Source organism: Cladophialophora immunda (assembly GCF_000835495.1).
Source record: "Cladophialophora immunda strain CBS 83496 unplaced genomic scaffold supercont1.7, whole genome shotgun sequence".
Classification (NCBI taxonomy): domain Eukaryota; kingdom Fungi; phylum Ascomycota; class Eurotiomycetes; order Chaetothyriales; family Herpotrichiellaceae; genus Cladophialophora; species Cladophialophora immunda.
The window spans coordinates 1,993,294-2,018,254 of record NW_015622547.1 but is presented as its reverse complement, the minus strand read 5'-3'; the positions used below and the strand labels follow the sequence as shown (position 1 = coordinate 2,018,254).

General features: G+C 53.1%; 11 protein-coding genes across 12 annotated transcripts; 4 read left to right on the top strand and 7 right to left on the bottom strand.

Moving 5' to 3' along the window:
- The first annotated feature begins 171 nt into the window (after positions 1–171).
- On the top strand, positions 172–2,739 carry PV07_11450 (uncharacterized protein). The gene is made up of 2 exons (XM_016398887.1): positions 172–819; positions 885–2,739. Exons 1-2 carry the CDS (start codon positions 331–333, stop codon positions 2,646–2,648), a joined length of 2,253 nt encoding a protein of 750 aa, XP_016243449.1. The 5' UTR covers positions 172–330; the 3' UTR covers positions 2,649–2,739.
- PV07_11448 (uncharacterized protein) lies at positions 2,605–6,668 on the bottom strand. Its single transcript, XM_016398885.1, has one exon. The coding sequence runs from the start codon at positions 6,344–6,346 to the stop codon at positions 5,270–5,272; it is 1,077 nt and encodes a 358-aa protein (XP_016243447.1). The 5' UTR covers positions 6,347–6,668; the 3' UTR covers positions 2,605–5,269.
- Positions 3,223–4,605, top strand: PV07_11449 (uncharacterized protein; the record flags this gene model as incomplete). The annotated part of the gene is made up of 1 exon (XM_016398886.1): positions 3,223–4,605. The coding sequence occupies one exon, from the start codon at positions 3,223–3,225 to the stop codon at positions 4,603–4,605; it is 1,383 nt and encodes a 460-aa protein (XP_016243448.1).
- Positions 6,669–7,462: 794 nt separating the features above from the next.
- Positions 7,463–9,320, bottom strand: PV07_11447 (uncharacterized protein). Its single transcript, XM_016398884.1, has one exon. The coding sequence runs from the start codon at positions 8,843–8,845 to the stop codon at positions 7,895–7,897; it is 951 nt and encodes a 316-aa protein (XP_016243446.1). The 5' UTR covers positions 8,846–9,320; the 3' UTR covers positions 7,463–7,894.
- A 293-nt stretch (positions 9,321–9,613) lies between these two features.
- PV07_11446 (uncharacterized protein) lies at positions 9,614–11,315 on the top strand. Its single transcript, XM_016398883.1, has 2 exons — positions 9,614–9,820; positions 9,892–11,315. Exons 1-2 carry the CDS (start codon positions 9,797–9,799, stop codon positions 11,065–11,067), a joined length of 1,200 nt encoding a protein of 399 aa, XP_016243445.1. The 5' UTR covers positions 9,614–9,796; the 3' UTR covers positions 11,068–11,315.
- Positions 11,272–13,026, bottom strand: PV07_11445 (uncharacterized protein). The gene has a single exon (XM_016398882.1). The coding sequence runs from the start codon at positions 12,978–12,980 to the stop codon at positions 12,120–12,122; it is 861 nt and encodes a 286-aa protein (XP_016243444.1). The 5' UTR covers positions 12,981–13,026; the 3' UTR covers positions 11,272–12,119.
- A 1,103-nt stretch (positions 13,027–14,129) lies between these two features.
- PV07_11444 (uncharacterized protein) lies at positions 14,130–15,432 on the bottom strand (the record flags this gene model as incomplete). The annotated part of the gene is made up of 4 exons (XM_016398881.1): positions 14,130–14,580; positions 14,633–15,262; positions 15,314–15,323; positions 15,387–15,432. 4 exons carry the CDS (start codon positions 15,430–15,432, stop codon positions 14,130–14,132), a joined length of 1,137 nt encoding a protein of 378 aa, XP_016243443.1.
- A 42-nt stretch (positions 15,433–15,474) lies between these two features.
- Positions 15,475–19,145, bottom strand: PV07_11443 (uncharacterized protein). The gene is made up of 4 exons (XM_016398880.1): positions 18,079–19,145; positions 17,666–18,028; positions 17,532–17,618; positions 15,475–17,440 (listed from the first exon to the last, which is right to left on the bottom strand). The coding sequence occupies exons 1-4, from the start codon at positions 19,082–19,084 to the stop codon at positions 15,690–15,692; spliced, it is 3,207 nt and encodes a 1,068-aa protein (XP_016243442.1). The 5' UTR covers positions 19,085–19,145; the 3' UTR covers positions 15,475–15,689.
- A 277-nt stretch (positions 19,146–19,422) lies between these two features.
- PV07_11442 lies at positions 19,423–21,012 on the bottom strand. Of its 2 annotated transcripts, XM_016398878.1 has the most exons (3): positions 20,125–21,012; positions 19,824–20,071; positions 19,423–19,745 (listed from the first exon to the last, which is right to left on the bottom strand). In XM_016398878.1, exons 1-3 carry the CDS (start codon positions 20,276–20,278, stop codon positions 19,668–19,670), a joined length of 480 nt encoding a protein of 159 aa, XP_016243440.1. In that variant the 5' UTR covers positions 20,279–21,012; the 3' UTR covers positions 19,423–19,667. The 2 variants fall into 2 exon arrangements, with proteins under 2 accessions (XP_016243440.1, XP_016243441.1); XM_016398879.1 differs by having other exon boundaries at positions 19,423–20,071.
- Positions 21,013–21,671: 659 nt separating this feature from the next.
- PV07_11441 (uncharacterized protein) lies at positions 21,672–23,583 on the top strand. Its single transcript, XM_016398877.1, has 2 exons — positions 21,672–22,088; positions 22,141–23,583. The coding sequence occupies exons 1-2, from the start codon at positions 22,027–22,029 to the stop codon at positions 23,387–23,389; spliced, it is 1,311 nt and encodes a 436-aa protein (XP_016243439.1). The 5' UTR covers positions 21,672–22,026; the 3' UTR covers positions 23,390–23,583.
- PV07_11440 (uncharacterized protein) lies at positions 23,320–24,860 on the bottom strand. Its single transcript, XM_016398876.1, has 2 exons — positions 24,787–24,860; positions 23,320–24,731 (listed from the first exon to the last, which is right to left on the bottom strand). Exons 1-2 carry the CDS (start codon positions 24,829–24,831, stop codon positions 23,655–23,657), a joined length of 1,122 nt encoding a protein of 373 aa, XP_016243438.1. The 5' UTR covers positions 24,832–24,860; the 3' UTR covers positions 23,320–23,654.
- Between the last annotated feature and the right edge of the window lie 101 nt (positions 24,861–24,961).

Below are 24,961 nucleotides of genomic sequence, written 5' to 3'. Positions count from 1 at the left end.
AGCCAGCACAGGATGATGGAAAGGTGTTGAAGCGATGGCATTGTCCAGCCGAGGTCTGTGTGAACATGTCAGATGATTGGGTGCGCATGGGGACCAGTCGAATGTGGAATCTCGAGCACTCGCGCGCACCGCACCTCATTCTGCAAGTCAACGTCTCCTCCGCCTCCATCTCCTTGTTCTCCGACTAGAGTGCAGTCCTTCGCCAGGCACGCTCAGACAGGGGTAGAGAAAGTCGCGCCAATCCTCCATCGTCAACATCACCTCGGACTCGTATTCCATCATCAGGCATGACTGCCGAAAACTTCCTTCCACCTCTCGGATGTATCAGAAATGTCAGAGCCGAGTCCTGCTAGTCAAGCCCCAGCCAAACGACCAAGGCCGGTCATCTCCTGCCTGGAGTGCAGACGGAAAAAGCTGCGTTGTTCTCGTTCGCATCCCTGCCAGCAATGTGTCAAGATTGGACGCCCCGGCAAATGCGAATACCAGGTCGGTCAAGAACCCGAGCCAAACATCGAGTATTCAGCGGCCCTGAGCGCACCGAACAAGCGGCAGCGCCTCGAACCCCCTGCTATCATTGAAGGAGGTGGAAGTGACCTGGCGCGGAATGCTCTGTCCGACCAAGGTCCTCCCCCGGTGAGCCACGGTATTATCGAGGATCTCCAGGACAGGGTGTCCAGGCTGGAGAGGGCTTTGCTGGCTCAAAGCACCGGGCGCAATGGCGAGCCAGCTATCAGTCAAAGTTCACCAATCCGTCCTTCCGCAGACGACTTTGTTTGCCCTGAAAAGCCCTTGAACAGGCTCACTCAGATGAGCTCGCAGGTGAGCCTCGTGCAAGAACTACAGCGGATTTGTCCCCCTCGCATTCTCAGTACTGACCCAGATAGTTCAACGATGCTTGTGCGTTCATGGTCAAGCTGCAGAATGATGCAACTACTCCTAAGATGATGGCGCTGCGAAGAAGATTGAAAGACTTGAACTACTCTGCTGAGAAGAATCACACCGCACAACATTCACGGCCTCCACCAGCGTCCTCCATCGGCCGGTCCCCTCTACAGCTGCCGCCGTTCGATGTGTGCGAAAAGCTAGCGATCCTCTACTTCGACAACATGGAACATTGTTTTCGAATCCTGCATTTCCCCGAATTCAGAGATCAGCTACGCGTCTACTTTTCAGAGGGCGAGCACGCTTGCAGGTTTGGTTTTGTTCCGCAGCTGGTCGGTGTCCTGGCAGTCGCCGTCATCCTTGGTACTCATGGAGAATGCGAAGCAGCTCGATCATGCATGGCCATCAAGCCTGACGATGCATTGCAATTCATGAAGAATTTCCTTCGAGACCTACAGAACACTGAGAGATACCGCTTGCCAGCTCTGCAGGTCAAAATGCTTCTTCTCATTTGCGGCTGGCTGAACTTGGATCCAATGGATGATCTTTTTCGACTGAATGGTGAGCTTCTCCGCGATGCCTTGGTCATGAAGATGGACCAAGACCCCATGACTCTGCCGGGGATCAGCGTGTTCGAAGGAGAACTGCGGCGGCGCAACTGGATGACTATTGTTGAATGCGACCTCATGCTGTCAATCCTGTGCAAGATGCCCTGCTTGGTCCCGTCGTACACTTCCAAGCCCCCCAGGAATGTCAACGATGAAGAAATATTCGAGGGCATGCGGAGACTACCTCCATCGCGACCTACGAAGGATTGGACTGATGGTCTGTGCCAATATCTCCTCGCCCAGTCATTTCCACGCCGGGTCGCAGCTTGCAAGCAAATCGACGATGCGGCCCATATCAAGACTGAAGACGTCCTCCAGCACACTCGCTACCTGGAAAAAGTGCTGCAAGACCTTCCTCCGCCATTACGCTTCAATTATACAGGTGATGCAGCGAGCAAGACTCCGCCCCGGCTGATGGCCCGGATGGAACTTGACATCAGCATCAGGCGACCCCTGATGCACCTATATTCGCGCTGCATTCTTTCACCCGACATGGGCGAGCTGGAGCGAGAGGTGAGAGCCGGCTATCTCCAAAGCTGCCTGATGCTCGCAAACTACCAAGACCTTTTCGACCCGCAATACTCGGAGCTCAACGTACCTAGGCCGCAAGGATACTGGGACTTCTTCTACACTTGCTACAGACAGGAACTGGGCCAGGCGATCCTGGGGATCTGTCTCGAGATCAAGAAGCTCGACCCCGCCGCCGAGGCAAACGCTGGTGCGGCCCGCACCACCCAGCCAGCAATGTCGCCGGATGGCGCAAACGACAACAGCGTCGTCAGAGCGCCCTCATATACGCAAAGCAGTCTGATATATGCAGCCAAGGACACGTTGGAGCCGATGACCCGTCGGCTGCCATACCGCGGCTCCAAAGTCAAAGACATTGTCTACTACAACATCATCCTAACATCGCTGTTGCCACAACGTCCTGGCCAGAGCAGGGAAGCGATGATCCTGGAAAGACTCCAGGAGCTAGTACGTGAGTGTCAAGCCGAGCTGGAACGAGCGCACGTCCAGATCATTGCGGCTCCGGCAGACGAGCACGGCGCAGAGCCTACTGTTGATTACACTTCCTACGTGGGGACCAGCTTCGATCCCGTGTGGGAGAGTTTCCCAAAGATCGACATTTTTGAGCGCTTTGATCTAGACGAGCTGTGAGACGTTGCTGATACTTTGAAATATGATTCCACCCCCTCCCCAATCATTCTCTGCCAATTTGGGGGCGAACCCCCAACCCTCTATAGCGTGCCACGAATCGGCTCTTTGTCGACGCTCTCCTTCTTATGCGTCGCCCATGGCGTGATGCGCCTAGAAAGGTTCCACGCACAATAACAGTCATCTAGCAGGCTTGAGTATGCCGGGTGATCTCCTACGACCAAATTTCTCGAAGCTTACTGCGTTGACATAATCAATGGGGCGTCTCACATCTTTTGTATCCATTAGAGTCAGCACCGGCCTGACGCGTGCCCGCTACATAGAGGAACATACTTCAAGGCCCTCCGATGACCGGGTTGGTTTTCGCTGGACGTGCTTCCGGAGTCTGTCAGAGCGCTTCTAGTTTGAGATCACCAGCATGGCGGCCATGTTGTGCTACGAACACTTGACACAAGGCTGATGATCTCCGGAAATCCAGCATTGGTCGTTAGGTAAGTCAAGCTCTTCCTGGGAAGCTGCAACATCGAGGACACGCTTCGAAACCCGGGGGCACTTTTGGTTCCCCGTAGACGCCAAAATGACTTCGAATTTCCACGTCGCCATCATCGGCGCCGGTCTCGCCGGCTTGGGAATGGCGCTTGCTCTCCACGCACACTCAATCCGGTGCACAGTCTACGAACAGACGCCTTCGGCTGGCCGTTTTGCTGGAGCGGTCATGCTGGCGCCCAACAGCCTGCGCATCCTCGACAGGTACGGCGTGTATCCCCAGCTTTGCGAGCAGGGGTTCAATTTCGCGGTCGTCGAGATCAGGGACTCAGAAGGCAATGTGAAAGACAGCGGCTTCTACCTGGGGTCTCGCGAACTGTTTGGGTATGATGCGCTGAGGGTGTATCGGAATGCGATTCTCAAGGTGCTTTCGGCGGCGTGCGCTGAGAGGCAGATCGAGGTTGTCTACGGCAAGAGATTCTCCAAAGTCCTATCCGAGGACGAAGGTGGAGTGGACTTCAGATTCCAGGATGGAACCACGGCTCACGCGGACGTCTTGATCGCCGCGGACGGGATACACAGTAAGATCCGGACGTTGCTGTTTCCGCAGTCCAACCCTGAATACAACGGAGTCCTCGTGGTCTGCGGCGCCGTCAAGGCATCGTCCCTCCAAGGAGCGGGGGCCGGGCACGACGAGGCCACCACCGTTGCCATGCTCGAAGGCCGAAACGGTGTCGGAGCTTTCCTCCTGGGTCCACAGCTTCCCGATGCCAGTGAGCTTCTCGCTGGCACGCAACGTGCCTTTCCTCCTCAGACACGCGAGGAATGGGCCCGCCTCTCCGCGGATCGAGACTTTCACCTCGCATTTCTCCGCGAGGGCTACGGGGGCCGGTTACCCGTCGTCCAGAGCGCGGTGGATAACATCGTGCCCGGAAGCACGTACATCTGGCCGCTGCAGACTTTGTCCCGATTGGAGAGATGGTGGTCGTCGTCGTCCCAAAACGACGATGGTGGCGAGGGAGGTGGCCGGGTGATCTTGATCGGAGATGCGGCGCACGCGATGCCGCCCACGAGTGGCCAGGGCGCGAACCAGGCCTTTGAAGATGGCTGGACGCTCGCTCGAGTCCTCCACGCCGTGTTCAACAGCGCCGCCAACGCTGGAAGCGCGGGCTTAAGGGGCGCGAGCGTCGGCGGGAAGTTATGCGAATCGTTGCGGGAATGGCACCGACGTAGACAAGAGAGGATCGACGAGATCCTCAAGCTGACGCAGCGGATGCATAACTTGCGATTGCCGATCGAAGAACAGCGGAGGTTGAACGACGGCGAGGTGTACAAGTCTCTCCCGAGATCCCAAGCTCAGGTTGAGCGTGGAGCCGACATGGACGGTGCGGGTGAGAAAGCCGTGGTCGAGCAATGGGGGTGGCTGTACTGTCCAGAGGATCTCGTGAACGACTTGAAGATGGAATCGCAATGACGCCGACGAGGGACCCTGCAGGGATGAAGGAAATGCCATCTGCCTAAGATGCGATGAAGACAAGACCGTAGGTTTCGAGCAGGTAAACGGCGTATGGTTCAGGGCGACACAACAGAACATGAACTAGAGCCAAGGGGACAACAGTTTTGGATGTTCAAGGCTCTGATAGTAGAACTAGCTGAGAAGATACCCGAAATAGCCCTTCATGCAATGTTGAAATATGCTGTGGTGACAAAAATCCGTTTCTATGTCTATTGGAATGCCCGGCGCCGCCCGTTTTATGCATGCTTGAACTTTTTGAATATGCCGCAGATTTTGATCGTGCGTCGAAGTCCCCTGAGCTCTAAAGCACGCCACGTGTCGAATCCAAATGCTCATCTTCATGTTAAGTCGTTTCTTTCGGCGTCAGCACAGAGAAAGACTGTTGTGCCGCTTGTTTCCATGTCTTCGTGTTGACTCTCACTAAGCTGAATCAGGTCGACCACGAACCCAATACATATTGGGATGCATAGCCTTTTCGCCTAGCTCCAGGGTGGGGAGGCCTATATATGCCCACGTTGTTGGAAGCTTCTGCCGGCTCTCGATGATTTCCTCAAGCCTTGTTGATGTGCCGTTATGCAGTGAGTGAACGATCCGATGGTCTTTGTCGCTCACCTCTAGGTTATCAGCCGAGATACCTCCGCAACGCCTCGTAGATGCTGAAAATGATCGCTGAACTTGGAGCCGCGCGGAACACCGTGATCCCGCAGCCTCGATAGAATCCCTTGACTCCCTGTTCCCGCCATAAATCTCGGCCCGTCGAAAGAAACGTTAGCCTGGTTTGTCCCGCGATGACATCGGTGCTGGACGTCTGCATGCGGGACTTGATTGTATCGGCCGGATAAAAGACGAAATTGTACGACATCCCTGCCGCTGCCCCTGCAACCATCTGCTGCCACACTTTAACGTCTGATACATGGTTCACAGCAGGGTCCGAGCGGAGGAACAACATTTTAACACCTTCGTAAGAGCCGAACCATGCCGCTGAACCGCCTGTTTCACGGATGAGCGTGCCAAGCTGGCCATGCCAGAAGCCGAGAAGCCCTTGCGAGCGGAAGATTGTGGTTATGAGTTGCATGGGCCCAAGTGGACGAGTCGTTGTGTAACCAAGCTTGGAGGCGAGGTTGGAAGGGGGCAAGGGGACTTGCATCTTGCATTTTATGAGTTCGATGGGCGTGAGGAGGAGGGAGGTGAAGGCTCCTGAGGCGGCGCCGCAGCCAACAAGGTAAGAAAAGGGGAGTTCGATCTTGTCGTGGGGATTTCGATCTCGTTGAGCGCGCAGAGCCGGGGTGGCTCCCACAACAATGTCTTGGGCGATTCGATAGCTGAAGAACAAGGAAGATGTTTCGATTGCAGCACCAAGCAGAGGGGCACTGATCCCTCTATACAGTGACACGAGAGGCCCCTCAGGCGACCGAAACGCAGCGGAGAAGGCATCAAGGGGGCCTTGTAACCTGGGGACTGCGCCAGCCTCGTGTGATTGGGCTTGGAGTCGGACCTTGACCGTGTCAAACGGATATTCCACGAACTTCCCCAGTATCCCAGCTGTTGATCCATAGGCTATGTCCTTAAGCGCTTCCAGGCTCTGGCTTGGAGGGGTGAGCAGGAGCTCTGACTGTTGGTGGGTGGACGTGCTAGGCTTGTGACCATTGCTCTGGTCGAAGCCAGAGACTGACTGCAGCTCATCTTTGAAGGCCGCCATGCAGAGGATAGGTGTGAGGAGCGGAACCAAGGAAGGCTATCGTAATAACATATTGCAATATGTGTGCGAGAGGGGCTCCCTGAAGCGAGGGAAGAGCGGTGTCGGGTGCGAAAATGGAGTGGAGTTTGAAGTGCACGGAAAGACCAGTGAACGGACTGGCTGTAGAACTTGCTCGAGGAAAATTTTATGCCCAGGATCGAGGACAAGACTGCCAATTTATAGCGGGAGGGAACGGCGGCAGCTCAAAGCTGTTCATGAAGTGTTGCATTCATCTTTGCAACCTCGAAATCGAGGGGTCCGCCAGTTGTGTCTTGGGCAGTGGAGTGAAAGGCAAAAAAAGATTTTGCGGGCAAAATTGCGATGATCGGAAACGCCTCAGGTGCCAAAACGCGCAACTGTCTGACAGGTCCAAAACAAGGCTCCAAGAGGCTATTGCCGCCAGCCCTCGGTTTCGTGAGGAAGATTCACAGAGTCAGACAAAGGTATTTCTTACTCAGGGTAACTGTAGATAAGATAAGATAAGAAATATTTTGCCAGCCACCACCAATTGTCATACTTGTTAGTCCTGTCCTGTGTTCATTTCCTTGAAAGGGTTACCTTTATGAGTTTGAGCTTCGAAGAGTCCTATTATAGCTTGTGGACACTGCTAGAGGAGATAATACTGGAAACATGTCCGTCGTTCAGTTATCGCCAGCTGGGACAACAATGCCCACAGCAGAATCTTCTACAGCGAAAGCCGCGACTGAACCTGTCCAAAGGATTGGAATGAGAGTCAATGGTACAGTACATATGCTGAAATATATTCTGTGAAACTCATTGGATGGACAGGCAAGAACTGGCACGCTCCGAAAAAGCCTTTCCGCCCGACGGCCGGGAAAACGACCTATGTCAAACGAAAAGAACAAGAAACGCTTAAACAAGCCACCAAGGCTCGCGAACAAGAAATGAGAGAAGAAAAAGAGGCCGAACGAAGTCGCCGTGTTCAGGCAATCAAGGACAGGCGGAAAGCCAAAGAGGAGAAGGAGCGCTATGACAAGATGGCGGAGAAAATGCACAAGAAATTAGTGGAGAGGAGGAAGCGAAGAGAAAAGAGGAACAAGTTGCTGAAAAGTTGAGGAATTCTTTTTGAGCTGGAATTACAATCGACAATTCAGTCACGACCATCTATCGAAATTGACAGGGTCGCTCATCATCTGGCTCCACACAAGTCATGGATGAAAGGTCAGCAAAACATCCCTGTCATGGTCACGACCGTCCCGATGTCTTGGTCGCGTCTGGGGGCGGACCGGTCACCTTCCAGCGAGATGCAACATCGTCGAGAGCTCGTGCCAGACAGGTGACTGCGATGGGGGATATGCAGGCTCGAGAGACCTTGTGTGGGCCGAGAAAGGCAGTGACAAATGCTCACTGCAAGCCCCGGAGTCGAAAGAGTCGGAAGTCTGCGTCTGCGGTCGAGCATGGAGCAGCACAGTTCGAGACGAGTCATGCGTTGCGAGAAGAGAAACGGCAGGAGTCGCGCCCTTCCCATGACAACCAACATTGTTGTTATCATTTGTCTCCATCACACCCGGTTGCGAAAAGACAATCGATCACAGAATTCCCGATTTTGAGCTTGAGAAGTGGGAAGCTCACCTTCAAAGCCCGCACCTTGTCATCTACAAGGTGAACGAGCTCTTGCCTAGCTTGGTCATCAGGCTCACTAAGGATCCATGCTATACTGATATGAAAGGCATTCGACTTGTCAGTCATTTGACGTATTGTCTTGCTTGTCGACCGGGGCTGAAAGCCTGTGGGAGTGTCGCACCGCTCTTCATAGAGTCGAGGCAGGTCGAATTGCCGAGCAATCGCATTACAGATTGATAGCAACCTGTTCAATTCATCGTCCTCAGGCTTCATGAGCTTCAAAACCAAGAAGAACCTCGTTTTGTCGTGATTTGCTACCCAGTCGAGTCCTGATATATGGACCGTGAATGGCTTGATGCGGCCCTGCCTCACTTTTGATTCGAGGCTGGTCTGGAATTGTTCTCTTTGCTCTGTCTTCAACACGAGGGGGGCAGATAGACTGATGTGAAGTGGTAACTGTGCGCCCAACTCAGAGTGGAGGAAGCTGTGCACATTGATTTTGGAGTCTTCGCGTGCTGATCCCAATGCCAAGCGAGCTCTCTCTATCACCGCATCGAGGGTCGCGAGGCAGCACCTTGATGGATACCACTCGAGATAGATGTGGGTGGGCCAGTTACCTACCGCATGGGGAACCTGACGCGTGCGACCGGCGTGCAAGGAAGGGTCATCGGTAGTCGAGCTTCTTACGTTGGTCGCATAAAGCGAGTGAAACGAACTTGGTAAGGGCGGCGGAGGCAGTTTGGCCCTGCTGGACTCCCGCCCGTCTGGTTCCACGTGCTCAGCCTTCCGTTTCCCACCTCCTTGCTTGATAGACTTTTTCTTTGTGCCTTGATCTTCGTCCTCAGAGCTTGAATCTGAGTAGTCAACAAGGACCATGATCAAGTTTTAGCAATAGAGCTCGAGAAAGGCACATGGCTCAAGGGCCAATGTACCTGCCAAGGCGGGGATCGAAGCTTGATAATAGGATGAGATGTTCGCTGGGTGTGAATAGAGTTGGCGTCCGGCTGGCGTTCGAGCAGGTTGAGATCCTTGGAAATAGTGACGATCAGAGATAAAGGGTCCGCAGGGGTACCAGCGAACGGTGTTGACGCGTGGTAACTTGAAAGAGGGCAGGTGGAAATGATAAGGTGGTGACGAGGACAATGTCTCAGTTGTGCATATTGTCCGCTAGTCGTCTCCGTAGGGGAGAAAATCACAGGTGCAAATCAGAGACTTCGTAGGACCTTCGGGAACGGGATGACCGGAGAGACGGGATCCTCCTGCATAAAGATGTCCTTCTCGGAGCTTCCATACAGAGCTGCTGCAAAGAACGGTGCGGATGGTGATGCAGTGATAGTGGATGTTTGTTACTGGTTCTCTGTAAGATGTCCTGCACAGTAACGAGAGTCGTCGTAGCTACAGCAGAGTAGGTCCCCAAGCTGTCAGGCACCGTTGGAGCCTTAATTTAGTGCATGACGTCGAGGCACAAGCCCAATGACAGGGTGGCTTTGATGCCTAGAGACCCCCAAGCTCGCACCCTGGAGTCCAGACCTGTTGCTTGTTAGCCCCGCTGACCCTGCTGGGGAGGTGGCCCTCCGTTCAGGTTCCTCCCCACCATGACATCGGTAGCAGGGTCTGTTGCCCGCCTGCTCCGTGCTGGTTCCTTCAGGTCCAATTATACCTGGTGTTGCTCAAAGCCCATACGCTGGAAGAATCCCTCTTAACCTTTGCACTTTGTGTAAGCTCAGATAGCAGTTTTCCAATTCCTTTATTCTTCCCGGTTCACCTCGAGACTGCCCGACGAGACTTCTTTCCTGTCCGCGAATCTGCGCATTGTGAGCTTAGACCATGGATACCAGCGACAAAAATTGGGTACGTACCTATCCAGCTTCACCCTTCCAATAGATCAGGAGGGCGCAAGGCTGACTCTCATTCCGCTTCAGGCTACTAAGTACCTGCTTGACCCATTGAACGCTCCAGATCCTTCGCAAGAAGATGGCCCAGGAAACACCTTCCGACCCGGTGCGACGGTCGCTCCAGTCAAGCCATCCCCTCAGTCAAAGCAATTAGTAGGCAGGCGCCTCTCAAAGACAAACCCATACCGCAAGAACTCCCTTTCCAACTCTACCACGACCGAGATCAAGCGCTCTGCTTCACTGAACAGCAATGGTTATTCTCCTATTTCGGGCAACAAGGGACCATACCCTCCGCAGTCGTACCCTTCTCCCCCACCCTCAGCGACTTCTCCAGTCGCGGCCAACCAGTATTCGCATTCTCCTCAATCTCCACGGTCACCCCAAACGCCTCGATCCCCTAACCATAGACAAGAGGCATTCGGGAGTGAAAACCACTCGAGCCCTCACGGCAGTGGTCGTCGCCGACGCGGGAGCTCCCTCTCGGAGCGTTATCCAGGCGATATGTCCCACCGCCCTCTCGATACTCTGACAAAAGAGAAGGCCTCGGCAGATCGCGCGCGTCACGCGACCAGAAAACACCATATTCAACCGGACATCATCGACAACCTTGACATGACCGGTGGAGGCGCATATCACCACGGCGGTCCATACGACGCTACCTTGTTTGCGCGTAACAATTCGTTAAACAGTCCGTTGGCAGCTGTAGCCAGTTCTAATGCGGAAGCTCTGAAAGCAACGCCCAAGGAGAAGATCATGGACTCTGTCAGAGGCCACCGGCCACTCGACGGCGTTGCGGCATACGCTCCAGGAAATATGGATCGCAACGGCAACGTCTACAACTACGAAGAAGGTGACAATATGATGATTGAAGGCGGCCCGGAAGGTGGAGCATATAAACGATGGCCGGGCGTGCAATATGACCCTAGCGACGTCAAAGGCAAAGGCGAACCAAGTTACAGTTTGGAGAAGGCTCTCAAAGAGCACAAGATTTCCGGCGAGGAGCAGAAGGCCACCGGCAACAACGGCATTGAAATGAAAAACCGAAACCGGAGCTCAAGCGGTCCTGTTCCGCCAACCGCAGATCGATCGGGGTGGGACGACGGCGAGGGGCTCGGAAGAAGTGGAAGCATCAGCAAGAGGCTTAGCGGAGGATTGAAGAAAAGGTTCGGGAGTATTAAAAGAAGTCATCGCCGGGAAGACTAATGTTGGCGGGATATCTGTTGTTTAGCTGTCTGGCTTTGGGTAACGAATTACTTTTGGGGCGCCAATGGTCTTGGGATGAGTAGACAGAAGCCATCAAGTTGGATGACGGTTAGGGCTCAGGCAGCACATTGCTCGACAGAAGATACATTGCAACATGTCGTGACTGCGAAGCTTTCTTTTAGCGGATTACAGCACTGGAAATACCACCCATCTTCCTGCATTCTATTCAGCCCTGTGCTATTCCAAGACCGGTTTTTGATTAGTTATCTATTATCCATTTCTATCATATCGTATTCCGTGTTTTGGAAGGTGAGAGCTGCCATCCACGAAAAGCTGATGTGCCTTCTGCCGAGATGACCTCCCACTGCCCCACAGACGTCGGGCAACCGTGCAATATCGTTGTCGTCGCTGATTGCGATTTCATACCCGGGACAACAATGTGCGAAAACGGAAACGCCCTTTGTCGTCGATGGCTGATGATGACAGCCAGCGAAAGTTCTGCCTTCACCCAGCAGAGTCGAAACGCGCGAGATTCCCTGAAGAGAGGTCTGATCTTACATGGATCCCGACTTGTCATCCTTTTCGGATCCATCCCACCATTAGCACCGCGTGATCTTATCCATCATTCACGCACGAAATTGCTTTCACGTCTGGACTTTGGGACCTTGCGCCACGACTTGGGCCAGAGGGGAGGGGTTCGGTCGCGTTGATGAGCGACAGCTCAGGGCGCTTCGCAATCTCAAACAGACGGGCAATTGCTCGAGGATAACGACGCCAGGCGCACATATTTGCTTCTGTATCCAAGCCTGGGCGGGTGAGAATCTGAGGCGAAAGGGCCCGTCTTCAGGCAACGAGGCCGCTCTCAAGAACACTTCCAGTCGAGTGAAATCAATGCAGTGATACCCCCGGACAAGACAAGTTCGCCTCCGCCACCACTTTCACAGAAGTCGTGATAATGTCGATGGAATGCCTGTCGGCTTGTTGCCGAGGGTGGACGGGCAGTGCAGCCTTCGGGCTTGTGACTAGTTCTCGGGCTGAGGGAAGGTCCATCCTCATTGTCCTCCCGCGCTGCCGAGATCTTCCTTCGCATCGTGTCTATCCCAGGACCCGGTCTCGAGGGACCTCACGCGTTCCTCGATCCATTGGATCTTGGCATGGTTCTCTCGCTTTGCGGCCTCTTGCAAGTCAAACGTCTTCTTCAACTGATCGAGCATAAACGGCTCCAGGGTGCTCTTCTTCCCCACTCTGTAGTCATAGACCACGACATCCTCCAAGCACCGAGCCGCCGGCCGCTGGCGGACTTCGGACATGATCAAGACGTCCAGGATCAGGGACTCTGTCGCCTCGTTCGGCCGCGACCGAAGCTTGTGGTAGACGGAAATCCGGTCGGGCCACGTCATGGGGAACTTGAAATCGACCGTGATGCTCTTCAGGATCAAGCCGATGCCCCTCGAGGTCAATAGTTCCTCCCACTGCCTCTTGTGCACGGGGTCAATGTGCCCGCTGTAATTGCGGATCCAATTGCACCGTCCGCTCTCCGCGTACCGGACGTACATCACATTGTTGACGTGGCCCATCGAGTCCTGCTCGCCCCAGACAATGTTCTGCCGGTGCAGGCCCGCTCTCTTCTCCGAGGTCAGGTAGCCCTCGCTGCCCGCGATGAGCTCGCGCCAGTCCCGGGCCAGCATGTGCAGGACTTGGCCGGCTTCGTCGACGAGCCTCGGAGAGAGGCCGAAGGTGATGCATCGTCCGATCCGGGATTTCGTGTCTGAGAGCCAGCGAGGAGAGATCGCGCTCTTGGATTCCTCGGTCTTCGGTCGGGGTGCAGAGGAATAGTATCTGGGCGCGAACGGGGATGGGCTCGAGGAAGCAAGTGCCCGAGAGGCACGCCAGATCGCGCGCTGGGTCGACATGTTAGCAGCACATCATCTATCTATGCGATCCGAACGGAGGTGCAAGGTGCAGCAAGCTTATTGTTGAGATTCGTACGGGGGAAGAAATCGTGCCTCCGAGCAACCTCGGCGACTTCACCGTCCGCCAATGACGGTGGACAAGGCTGAGTTCATTCCGATTCAAAGCATCCCGGTGAGGAATGGTCACGAAAAGGGGCCAAAGGTCGCCCTCCACAAATTAGAAGTTGTTGAACCCGGTAACCTGCCAAAAAGATTCGGAGAGGGACATAAAGTTGCGAGGGATAAGGCTGAAGGAAGACAAGAGGAGGCGATTAGAACAGAATGGCCTCGTTTGCCCATTTTGATCTGCTTCAGAAGACTCGCAATTACCCAGGGAAGATTTCAAAAAGGAAGGTGAAAACTCCCTGCACTGCTGGCGATCAGCACATATACAGGATATCTTACATAGGAAGCCTCGTGCCTTTTCAGGGTGGGAGGTTTCGTCAAGAATAGAGATTATCTTTCTATTTTACAGTCGTACACGTGGAGTATCGACACCATCTAGAGACGGACGTCAGAGTTGAAGGGATGAGCCCCATTCTGACCAAAGGTCTCCCCAATCTGCACAGTCGATCTCCATTTAGCTCGTAGCCGTCTCCTGCTCGTGGCTAAACCTCTCTTTCAGCCTTTCGCCGCCAAAACCGTCTGCCTGCGTATTGAGAAGTAGAATTGTAGCAGGTCGTACTAAAACAGGTACATCCAAGCCCCACAGCCATGACCCAGCTTGGTCGTATTAGATTGTCAAAGACAAGCTGAGGAGAGGAACAGCGCTCCTCGATATGATGCACAGCCCAACCCGTACATTTGTCTTCCAATATACATTCCATGTGAACAGTTGACCATCTTTCTTGGTAGATAAATGGTCCAGCGACTTTCTTGGGTAGTCAGGGTAATGATAACCCCATATCCCGAGTTGGCGATCGCAGCTCCACCTGGAAATAATAGATACCCCGACTCTCGGGTCGGTCTCGCTCAAATTTCGACTTTAGGAGCATGCAGTAGCCCGTGGGGAGTGTTGTTTTTGCTTTGCGCAAGCTGATGCACAGCAAGGGCGATAATAGGGGCTTGGCTTGGATTACGGAGCGCGGAAGACTTCCACCAGAAGCCGTTCTAGTTATTTTCGACGGGAGGGTCGTTCCTGGGAGCCCTGTTCGCGGAAGAGTAGGAGAAATCAACTCTCAGTCTCCGACCGTAAATCTCCTTCTCTTGCAGCAACTTCATCGCTTCCATGGCACTCTTGACGTCAATGAAGTCGGCATGCGCGAATCCCCTCGGTTGGCCAGTGCGTCGATCAATAGCGACACGAACATCGATGACATTTCTAATGCCGCGGAACAAGTTCGTGAGATCACGATCCGTCATCTCGAAGGACATGTTCCCAATGAAAAGAGTCTTAGAAGGAGGGTTGAGAGGCTTGCGCTCGACGTTCTGGTTGTCAAGCACGCCGCTCGGCCGCGCAGCGTACTGTACCGTGATCCGACGACCTTCGAAGAGCGACATGTTGAGACCCTCCATAGCCGCATCTGCGGCCTCCTGTGTTGAGAAGTCGACATAACCGAATCTTAAAGCGATATTAGCAAGGTTTGATCGGCTGGAGATCAGGAGAAACTAACCCTTTACTCAAGCCACGACTGTCCCGCACAATCCTGCACTTGGTCACAGTTCCAAAGCGCGCGAACTCTTTGACGAGGTCGGTTTCGGTGACATCAAAGAACAAATTGCCGATGTACAGTGTGGGCTTGCGGTCGAACATGCCAGCATGGCTCAGGGTGGCTGACTGCGAAGGTGCAGCTTTTGAATCAGCTGTTAATCTTTCACCTGTCTCAGCAGCGGGCAATGCCTCCTCTGTTGCTTCGGTTGCATTGGCGGTTTCCGCAACTCCTGGCGCAGGCCCGGTCTTAGCAGCAAGCTTTTCATTAATGACGGCAGCCGGAAGAGATTCATCTGTGGCTTCGGTAATGTTCGCAGGCTCTGCAGCTTGGGGAGCAGATTTTGTGCTGGCAGCTTGGGTTTGAGCCGCATTCTCGGCTTCTTCTGGTGTTGTAGGCTCGACTTCAGTTATGGGAGACTTGCCCTCCTTTCCTTGGGCTTCATTCGTGGCCCATCTTCGTTGAGGATAGGATGCGGTGGATCTACCGATTAACCGGGACGTAGGAGAGCTGAGAGAAGAGTATGTTCGCGAAGAGGGGGCAAGGGAAGGTCGAGAAGTGAGAAAGCGCGATGCGCAACGGCGTAGGGCATACCTGGGCATTCATCAGTAGGCCGCCTTACGTTGAATAGTAGCAAATGCTTACATATCGACAACTGAAGGCGAGTAGGATTGAACAAAGACGCAGAGAAGTAGAATCAGCTATACGGGAATGGTACCAAAGAACGCAGAGAGATGCAAGTCTTCTGCAGCATGCAGGACCATTGGAGAGAAAAAGTTGAATCCGGTTTAGTCTCTTGGCACCCTCCATGTCTCCGACTCGAGTGCGAGCCTTGCGGGTTAAATACCCGTTTTGCGATGCCATTAGTTGACCACACCGCATCCATTCTAGACATGGCGCTGGTGGCACCCATCCCAAGAATCGCAACTGCGGCCTACCGAAAAAGTAGCATCATGTATCTCTCACGTCCTAGCTTTCGGCCGAAATAGAGACAGCACCACCAGAATATCTGACCTCCCACTCAAAAGGAATCGAAATCGGTCCCTGCCATCAAACCCAACATCCTACCCTGAAATTTCCGTCCAACTTCCTGCCACTTGACCTGTATCCCCGCAACAAGAACAGGCCATGGCATTGACATCCCCAGCTCGGGGTCGCCATCGACTTCCGGTATTGAAACGCGATCTCCCAGGCTGCTAGTCCACGATACTAGTTCTGCAAACATGGGGCCAAAGTCTGTGACCAGGCGTTCTTCGGATGTTTGCCCGGCTTCGATGTTCAGATCCAGCAGTGTCAAGATCAAGTGAAGAATCGGAGGGAGAATAATTGGGTCGTGTGCTAACGAAGGAAGAGTATGGAGCGTAGTCAGCATTAAAAGGGATTCGTTGGTCAACGCGGGGAGTTGTAAAGCGTTCGGACCTATAGCGGAAATGAGGATTATAAGTGTTTGCAGGCTTAGCTTCACCAATGAAGGGTGCAGGAGGGTCGAATCTGCTAGATAAGGTGATGTGACTAGTGAGGTGAGGAGAAGCGTCAGTCTCGAACAAAGCGGTAGGTACAGGGCTTCCGCAAGAAGCTTGTGCAGGTCCTTTGGGATGCGTTTCGAGCGGGCCTCGAGCTTCGCGGCTGTTTTGGCGGCGACTTTCATCCGAGAAGAAAAGGTACGGACCTTGAGAACGTCCGGTCCGGTGAGCTTGTCGGCCGCTTGCAGGGCCATTGGCTGGAGCGTGTGATAAGACAGATTCTTTGAAATGGTGTCGACAGGTGCCGATGAGGAATATAGGGGCTCAAGACGAGGTGGTAACCGATTCGAAGGAAACGGTGGATCGTTTGGGTGTTCAGTCGCAGAGATTCTGCCGACATCATCATCGAAACCTGCCAGCTCTCTAGCCCCCAGAGATACCGCTGTCAACAGCGACGCACGGGTGGACAGCGAGAAGTCCCCTTCGAAGTATGTGCTTACAATCCAGGGTCCCATTACCCCAGGTTTCGAGACCAGACATGCGATCATGGCCTCCTGTCTTGATCGCTGCATATCTTCCCTTGACATGCCTTCCTGGACATTGACAAGAGATGAAGCCAACTGGAAGACATTGGCTGACAATTCATCCCCAAAGTTCGCCTTTCGACGAATCAAAGACGGAGCAGTCTTGAGTGCAAGCTCTACCACAGGGGGATCATTGTCAGCGTTGAGCTGCTTAATGAGAGACGTGATGTAGACTGGAGGAGCTGGTTTGTTCCGGTTGACCAGTGTAGGATCTTCGTCTGAGTCGGAAGGGTCGCTATCCGGTCGTGGATAAGGACGTAGATCGTCCTCTTCCTCCGCAGCCGAAGGTCGTCCGTCCGAATCTGAAAGTTCTTCAATGGCCACAATCTTAGAGGCTTGAGGTCGTGGTTCTGTTGACACTCGTTTGCGGGGACTAATTCTCGGTGGCTTCTGCAAAGGACGTTTCTTCAAGGGCTCGACTATTTTCTTCGGCAGTTGTTCCAAACTCCCAACTGCGTCTTGAATGTTGACCAGGCCCATCCATTGCTCTGCCTCCTCCCCTTCCATCTCCTCGACGCCAAAGTTCATGACTTTGTCCGGTGGATCTACTAGCTTCGAGACTGCGACTGCGACTATCATCCCTAAAAGCCGGGCGCGAGGAACCGATGCAGCAAGCCGGTTCGAGACGGCCCGAACGAAAGTGCTGGAACCCGATAAATTTTTTACTGAGCGATGATCCAAACGACTGAGATATCCGAATGCCAGCAGGATGGTTTGAGCGGTCGCTAAAAGCGCCCAAGCATATGTAAGCACAGGCTCTGCCACCTAGAAGCAGTATCAAACAAAGGGTGAGCGGAATCTGTAGAATTCACTTACACTCCTGCTGGAGAATAGCATCGCGCTGGATCTGTAGCTTATTCCCGAAGTTCTCTAGGCTTCTTTCGAGGACTTGCTCGAGCTTGCCTGGTAGAAGTTAGCCCTCTGCAAAAGATTGTGAGACAGTGGCTTACCCTGACTCGCTGCTAGAGTCGCGATGACAGCTCTACGAGCGTTGAGACCGACACCAGCATATTCCCCGTTTGTGCTCGTCAACCAATGGATAACATGTGCTTCCAGCAGAGGATTGTTTTGCACGAGTCCATTGATCATGGCTGCCACTCCTCCGACGGCGGAGGTCCTCGTAACCAATAACTCCTTGGGTCCCACGGTATCTGCTCCGCTTTCGAAAAACCTCCGCGCAAGGTCTCGTAGGATGGTATCAAAGAGGACTTTTTGATCGTAGGCTGAAAGGCCATGGATTAACATGTGCATTGGGGTCCACAACGCTCGTTTCCCAAGAAGAAGTGAATTGTAGAGCTCTTTGGTTAATGTATCTATGATCTAGTCAGTAATTCGTGTCTAGAAACGCTCGCGCAAGTCCTACCTCGATACCCGAGATTAAGCCCACGCTTCAGCACTTGGCACAGGAGGCTCATCTGTTGAGGCTCGGTATGCGGTATTGTGTTGAGGCTTGTTGCGGCAGCCGCAATATTGCGTCCAAGCCATCTTGTGTATTCATTTCCGTCTCCAAGCCATTTCTCAGTCTCTCCTAATCCATTCAGATCCCGATTTGTGGCGAAGACTTGCGACATGGTTGTGAGGATCTTGCTGCCTGCAAGCAGAGAAGTCGCTTCTTGCCAGAAGACACGGCGCTTTGTATCCGTGGGAAAAGTCTTCATAGCCTGGGACAGAAATTTTGATACAACCATATTGCCGGCAAGGATTGACGATAGAACAAAAATTGTATCTTCCACTAGCGACCTATCTTGACCGGCGTTGGTGGAAGAAAGACGTCTGATTTGCATCAAGAGTGCACCGAGTCCGGCAACGCTCGTAAGAGATGATAGTAGTTCCGTCCTGAGCTGCATGTCTGTCCTCGAAAGCGTGGATTGTCGCAAATGAAGCCACTGGTCGGGAATGGTGACAGTAACAAGTGCGTTGATTATTTGGGAGGCCCTGGGACCCGGGACGTGGATATTGAAATCATGCCTTCCCTCAATACCGTACTGAAGATACTGTAGAACCGCTGCCAGGTCTTCACTGTTTGGTTGATTTTTCAGAATCTCAAGCGCATCATCAGGGAGCGAGGCAGGTGGCGTTTTGTCCAGATAGCTCTTCTGAAGGAACGCCGCGGAGTCGTGACGCTTATGATTCGTCTGTTGCGCCTCTGCAGACGTCGAACTTATTGACATGTCAACCGACGGTCGAAGACTGAATGTGTCGCTTGCGCCATCAGTGGCTTCTGTGGTAATGTCGAGAACAGATATCTTGGATTTGGCACCGAGGGGGCGCTCTGCTGGCACTGGATCCTTCAGCGACAACGTCTCGAACCTGTCGATATTATTTTCCACCTTGCGGGTGGTCTTGATGGGCTCCAATAGGCCGTCCATGTCTGCAGTCGCATACTGATGCGGTGACTGGAGGTGTTGCGCTGCAGTACGTGCACTTTAGGGTTGAAAGAGTACGGGGAGTAAGTCAAGATATTGAGGATGTTGAGGCCCGGCTTGGAGCCTTGCATATGCCAAGATATTTTCCTCCTGTGTACACATACACTAGTCCCTTGGCCGGCTTGATTGGCCTTTCTCTTCCTCAGAGTAAAGCCTGATATTCAATCCCAGGCTCAATAACGATGCAATGTATTACGGCAAGCGTCCGGATGGGGCTAACCAGTGATTTACTACAACAGCATGTTATTGGCGACGTCTCCGATCACAGAGATCTGAAAGGAACGCTAGTAATGGGTAGACTTGAAGTGGTCGTTGGACATTGTTGCAGTCGTAACGTCATTCAGTATTGCTGAACCGAGCCACTGTTCTGCGAGTTTTAGAGATATCTACCCGAAACGATCAGGATTCCTGCATTTACAAAAGCATTCCGCCGGGTTCAGGACCTCCTTGAAGGCAAACGATGCATGTTGTAAAGCCAGTACAAGCCCCTCCATCGAGTTCCATCCATATCGTTATGCGTCGCGAACTAACTAAACGAGGTTGTGGTGGTGGTGGTGGTGGTGGTCGTCGTCGTCGTCGTCGTGGTTGAAGGAGGAGGAGCGACCTGGGAGTTGATGAGTGGGATGTATAAAGGGAGCTAGAAAGAGGAGAATCAGCAAAACTGAGTGAGAAGGCTGCCTACCGTAGGATGACTCTCAATGCACTGGCAGAAGGTGTAGATGATGCTTCCAGCCGTCTTCAGAAAGCTTGACCACTGGGCTGCTTTTGCGTCCTGGGTCGTTGTAGTCGTGTGAGGGGTAGTTGTGGTTGTGTGAGAAGTAGTAGATGTCGTGTGGCGTTTGTCGAGCATGACGCCTCCGTATTCCGCAGCGGGCGTGGCTCGCGCAAATCTAAACTTCTTCTTGGAAATAAAGGTGGTTGAAACAGTTACTAGGATATCATCAGTTCCCAGATCAGCAGTAAAGAGCTTCAGAGGATGTTACCCGTTGTTGGGGGATAATGGGCTGAGCAGTAACTCTGTGCGGGAGGGTAAGCGCTGAGAGGTGACAATAGTTCATAAATCCCTGATTTGCAGACATTGCTCGCAGCACTGGAGATAGAGGCTATAGCCATACAAAGAAGGATGATGAACTTCATGGTGATGGGGACACGAAGGATATGCAGCTTGGACTGGTGGGCGAACAGGGATTAATGATCCAAGTTCAGTCGAGGAGGTCCGGTGCTTTTGTATCCAAAACTCATTTTGAGCGCCATTCTCCATAAATCTAGACCATCCAGCTACCGTACCGAGGGGCCAGGAGGTCTAGCGACGAGGCCATCAGGACTGCTCAGAAGGAAGCCCACAGTATCCAGAAGATATTTGGTCGACGAGGCTGCTCCTTTCAGCTCGTTCTCTTGACGCCTTCACGGTCTGGCCTGGATGAGAGACCTTGACAGACAGTAACGGAAGAACTTTGCGGTTCCAGGGGAAATGTCTTCGGTTGTTTGAGCTCAGGGTCACCTTAAGCGGGTTGCACGCTGGAGTAGAGTCTAAATGCCCACCTGCCATGTCTGGAGCAAGCCTGTCTTCGCGTATGCGTCTGCCGCTGTCTAGAAGACAGGATCTGCGTGGTTAAAACAGAACGGGAAAGAACGAGGGGGACCGAGAGGTGGTGAAAAGCCTGAGATGGGTTCGTGCTAACCCTACCTGGCCATCGAGGTTGTATGCATGTATATGCAGATTGAACTGGAGGACCATGCGCCGGTCAAAGCAGACTAGCTCAGAAAATGTACCGCTTTCTCTATCATCTGTGTTGTGAAATTGGTTGAGGCTTTTTTTGTGGCGTCAGCTGAATCTTGGGAGGCAAAAGAATCCAAGATCAAGCAGACCAGCTCTCTGTGTTAGACGAGGCTTGTAATTTAGCCACAAACGGGTAGAGCGAGTCCCCCACGGCGACCCATTGCGGTTCTGGGCCCTCAACACCCTGGTTTGGGCTCTTCCGAAAACTCATCTTGAAGAATGCGGTCTCGCTCGTTTAGCATGTTCCTCCGCTGCTCTTCTGTCGTAGCGTAAAGTCTCTGACCCTTTGCGTCCTTTTTAGGTTGTCCCGGACATGCCTCTAGAGCGCCATTGTGAAATCCAGGCTCAAGAAGTCACAACCAAATGCCTGGGCAGGCAGGATTATAGATGGCGACATTGGGAGGGTCCGAGAGACGAGTTGTTGCCTTGTGCTCCGTGCCAAAATCCTCACGGCTGAGCAGTGGTTCTAGTAAAGAGCCTGCTCAGTCCAAACGCGGTGACACTGTATACGCGTTGCAATAATCTCAAGCGGAGGATCGATTCGGAAGAGGGTCATGGCCACTAAAACCCCAATAGAACGGCGGAAGAGGCGTGACTGTGTTTCGCATTCTTGTGGCAGAATATAAGACCAAGGGCAGTTGGCACAGAGCGTTGTGAAAGGGGAGTGTAGGATGGCGATATTAAGGCGGCCCGGCAAGCAGCACCAGCAGCGCCTAATCGGCCTTGGGCATCATTGAGTCAGTGACATAACCGCCTCGCCGCCAAGCTCTGCGGTACATAGAGAATCGAAGTCCAGAAGCCTCTCAAATCTTGCACCAGCAACTCTCCAAGCACAACTTCCTAGGCGCCATTCCACAAGGCTTGATGCGATATATCAATGCACAGGCTGGCGGTAGAGGCTTGACCTGCTGTGGCCGCCAGCCAATCTGTGTGCGACAAGTGACTGCAGAGAAGGCTTCATTTGCACCACTACCTACATATCTGATTGCTTCTCCATCACCAGCTACAATCTTATTCCGGAGACGTCAAGGACATTTTGACCTTGAATAATCCCTGTCAAGAGACGGCTGTATAAGTGAACGGACCGCTCAGTCCTAGCTTCAATATGTCAATACCTATCTCGTCGCTGCTCACAAATGGCACTCCCGCGCCTCAACGCGATCGATGGTAAGACGCCTCAAAGCCAGTGCACAGTGTCCGTCTAACAGCAATATCCAAGGACCTACCTTGACCGCATCTTATCGACTACTTCACCGTATGCCGGAGAGGAATTTGTCCCTGGAGAAGATACAATCAATGCCTTAGAATCATCACGGGTCCTCGTGATCGGCGCCGGCGGGCTAGGATGTGAGATCCTGAAGGACCTCGCACTGTCCGGCTTCAAGGACATCCACGTCATCGACATGGATACCATCGATGTCTCCAACTTGAACCGTCAGTTCCTTTTCCGGCAATCCGACGTGGGTAAATCGAAAGCCGAAGTCGCGGCGGCATTCGTGGAGAGGCGTGTCCCCGGCGTCAGGATCACCCCCTACAACGGTAAGATCCAGGACAAAGACGAAGAATACTACATGCAGTTCAAGCTAGTCATCTGTGGCCTTGACAGCATTGAAGCTCGGCGCTGGATAAATGCCACGCTAGTCGACATGGTCGACATGGAAAACCCTGAGTCGCTCAAACCTCTGATCGATGGCGGCACCGAAGGCTTCAAAGGCCAAGCGCGCGTGATTCTCCCCAGCCTGACTTCGTGCATTGAGTGCCAACTATCCATGCATGCTCCACGTGCCGCCGTGCCTTTGTGCACACTCGCCACCATCCCGCGCCAACCTCAACACTGTATAGAGTGGGCGCACATCATCGCCTGGGAAGAACAACGCAAGGGCGAAATCCTCGACACCGATGACCCCGAACACATCTCCTGGTTGTACACGACCGCGCTGAAACGGGCCAATGAATTCAATATTCCCGGGGTAACCTACTCGATGACCCAGGGCGTGGTGAAGAACATCATCCCCGCAATCGCGTCCACGAATGCCATTATCGCGGCGAGTTGTTGCAATGAGGCCTTGAAGATCGCGACGGGATGCGCGCCGTTTCTGGAAAACTACATGATGTACACGGGCGACTCCAACGAGGGAGGCCTCTACACATACACCTTTGGGGCGGAAAAGAAGGACGATTGTCCTGTGTGCGGGAACCTCGCGCAAACGCTAATTATTGATCCCGAGTGGACGCTGGAAGACTTCCTTGCAAGTCTAGCTGAGAGGGCCGAAGCGCAGCTGAAAAAGCCGAGCATCAGGACAGAGGCGAAGACGCTGTATGTCCAGGCTCCGAAGAGCTTGGAGGAGCAGACAAGGCCCAACCTGGGGAAGAGAATTAGGGACTTGATCAGCGACGGCGAGGAAGTAGGCGTCAGTGATGCAGCGTTTATGATAAGCTTCAAGTTTCGGCTGGTGTTCAAGAAGTGAAATGGAAGACAGAAAAGGGTCCAGCCTGCTCGTGAAATACTTCAAGGAACGGATAGAGCGCATGACTCATGAAGAAAGAAACATCCATCACTCTCCTGCAGCACGTTGCGATGCATAGACAAGCAAAGCACTTTTTTGATTTCGCAATCCGAGGTATCTAAGAAGACCTGCATTGAACACCCTGCAATGCATAGAAACGCCTAGAGATGCAGCCATGATCATATCACATCTGAGTATCCTGGACTTCGATCACTTCTGTGGTTGGTTATTTCCCGATTTCGTCCAAAGCATTCAACAGTCTCTGTGCCTTCTTCTTGAGGGTGTCAACACTCTCCAAGAATAGAACATCGCTCGGAAACTGGCCCGTGCTCTCGACGTTGAAAATGAAATGATCCTGAACTCTGCCCAACTTGACTTTTCCCTTGAACTCTTCGTGCCGCAGGCATTCTCTCGACACGGTGTCGCGCATGGGGTCTTTGACGACGGCCTTCTCGTCGCCCTCACGGTTGTGGTAGGCTGATTCGTCCGACGCCGCGTCCGAGGGCGTCACACGTTCGAGGTCGATCACACCTGGGGGGAAGCACTTTTGAAACTTTCGGGCGTCCGCGCCGAGAATGGGTTTTGTGATGGTTATGGTCGGCAGGAGGCGGTATGTGGCAGTCGCAACAGGTGAAAATTTGGCGTGATCACCACCCTTGGACATGTGTGCGTGCATGACCAAGTCGATTTCTTGACCCGGCCGTAGCTTGGCGATCAATATATCTGGACTGACGGCTTGTATCGGCTCTTTTGCGAAAAGCACTTGCTGTATGCCTTCGGGCGCGAATGTAATGTGCCGTGAATACACGCTGCTGTTGATGTATTTTTCTTCCGGCTCTGTGGCATTTCGGTTCGCGTTTGGTCGTCGTTCACATTTGACCTTCAGCTTCAGCACGACCGTATTCCTGTCCGTCAGACCGGTGCCTTTGGTACCACTGTCGGGATGCGGCTCAACGAAAACTTTAAGTTTTTTGAAGCCTTCAAGGTTTCCCTTTAATGGGACCAATCCTAGCCGATGGGCGAGAACTTCATCCGCTATCACAGAGGTGTTGTTCTGAACATAGACCTTTTCAATCGCTAGAGTGTTGACGTCGGCGAGGAGGATGCGGCGGAAAGCGTTGGCGACAGAGGCGTCAACCCCGACGAGGGAGAAAGTGGCTTCATGTGTTTGGTTCTGGTGGAAGAGGATTTTCAGGTTGTTCTCGAATCTGTCGAGGGACCAAGCGTTGTCTTCGCCCGCATGATGACCAGGAAAGTCGGTCGAAGTGATATTAGTGACGGTCTCGGCGTTGATGCCGACGGTCTGCAAGGGGAAGAAGTCAGTATTTGTGATGGCTTCACAAACAGCCGCAACCTACCTTCCGCCTATCAAGGCTGTCTTGTGAGGGTTGTATCGGAGCCATGAAGACTTGGAATGGTTGACTGCGGCATGGTCTTCAAGTTTCAAAAAAGAGAATCAAAAAGTTTCTCCAAATATCGACTTACATAAGCAGGTGGAGGGACGTAATATCCACCAATCATAGCCTAGGAAAG

Excerpts from the sequence above, each read along its gene's own strand:
- PV07_11450 (XM_016398887.1), top strand. The coding sequence starts at position 331 with ATGTCAGAGCCGAGTCCTGCTAGTCAAGCCCCAGCCAAACGACCAAGG. Across the intron at positions 820-884 it reads TCACTCAGATGAGCTCGCAG|TTCAACGATGCTTGTGCGTT; the intron begins GTGAGCCTCGTG and ends TGACCCAGATAG.
- PV07_11448 (XM_016398885.1), bottom strand. The coding sequence starts at position 6,346 with ATGGCGGCCTTCAAAGATGAGCTGCAGTCAGTCTCTGGCTTCGACCAG.
- PV07_11447 (XM_016398884.1), bottom strand. The coding sequence starts at position 8,845 with ATGGTCCTTGTTGACTACTCAGATTCAAGCTCTGAGGACGAAGATCAA.
- PV07_11446 (XM_016398883.1), top strand. The coding sequence starts at position 9,797 with ATGGATACCAGCGACAAAAATTGG. Across the intron at positions 9,821-9,891 it reads ATACCAGCGACAAAAATTGG|GCTACTAAGTACCTGCTTGA; the intron begins GTACGTACCTAT and ends ATTCCGCTTCAG.
- PV07_11445 (XM_016398882.1), bottom strand. The coding sequence starts at position 12,980 with ATGTCGACCCAGCGCGCGATCTGGCGTGCCTCTCGGGCACTTGCTTCC.
- PV07_11443 (XM_016398880.1), bottom strand. The coding sequence starts at position 19,084 with ATGGACGGCCTATTGGAGCCCATCAAGACCACCCGCAAGGTGGAAAAT. Across the intron at positions 17,619-17,665 it reads GACTCTAGCAGCGAGTCAGG|GCAAGCTCGAGCAAGTCCTC; the intron begins GTAAGCCACTGT and ends AACTTCTACCAG. Across the intron at positions 17,441-17,531 it reads TGCTATTCTCCAGCAGGAGT|CGACCGCTCAAACCATCCTG; the intron begins GTAAGTGAATTC and ends GGGCGCTTTTAG.
- PV07_11442 (XM_016398878.1), bottom strand. The coding sequence starts at position 20,278 with ATGAAGTTCATCATCCTTCTTTGTATGGCTATAGCCTCTATCTCCAGT. Across the intron at positions 20,072-20,124 it reads CCATTATCCCCCAACAACGG|TAACTGTTTCAACCACCTTT; the intron begins GTAACATCCTCT and ends ATGATATCCTAG. Across the intron at positions 19,746-19,823 it reads GCATTGAGAGTCATCCTACG|GTCGCTCCTCCTCCTTCAAC; the intron begins GTAGGCAGCCTT and ends ATCAACTCCCAG.
- PV07_11441 (XM_016398877.1), top strand. The coding sequence starts at position 22,027 with ATGTCAATACCTATCTCGTCGCTGCTCACAAATGGCACTCCCGCGCCT. Across the intron at positions 22,089-22,140 it reads GCGCCTCAACGCGATCGATG|GACCTACCTTGACCGCATCT; the intron begins GTAAGACGCCTC and ends GCAATATCCAAG.
- PV07_11440 (XM_016398876.1), bottom strand. The coding sequence starts at position 24,831 with ATGGCTCCGATACAACCCTCACAAGACAGCCTTGATAGGCGGAAG. Across the intron at positions 24,732-24,786 it reads ACAGCCTTGATAGGCGGAAG|ACCGTCGGCATCAACGCCGA; the intron begins GTAGGTTGCGGC and ends TTCCCCTTGCAG.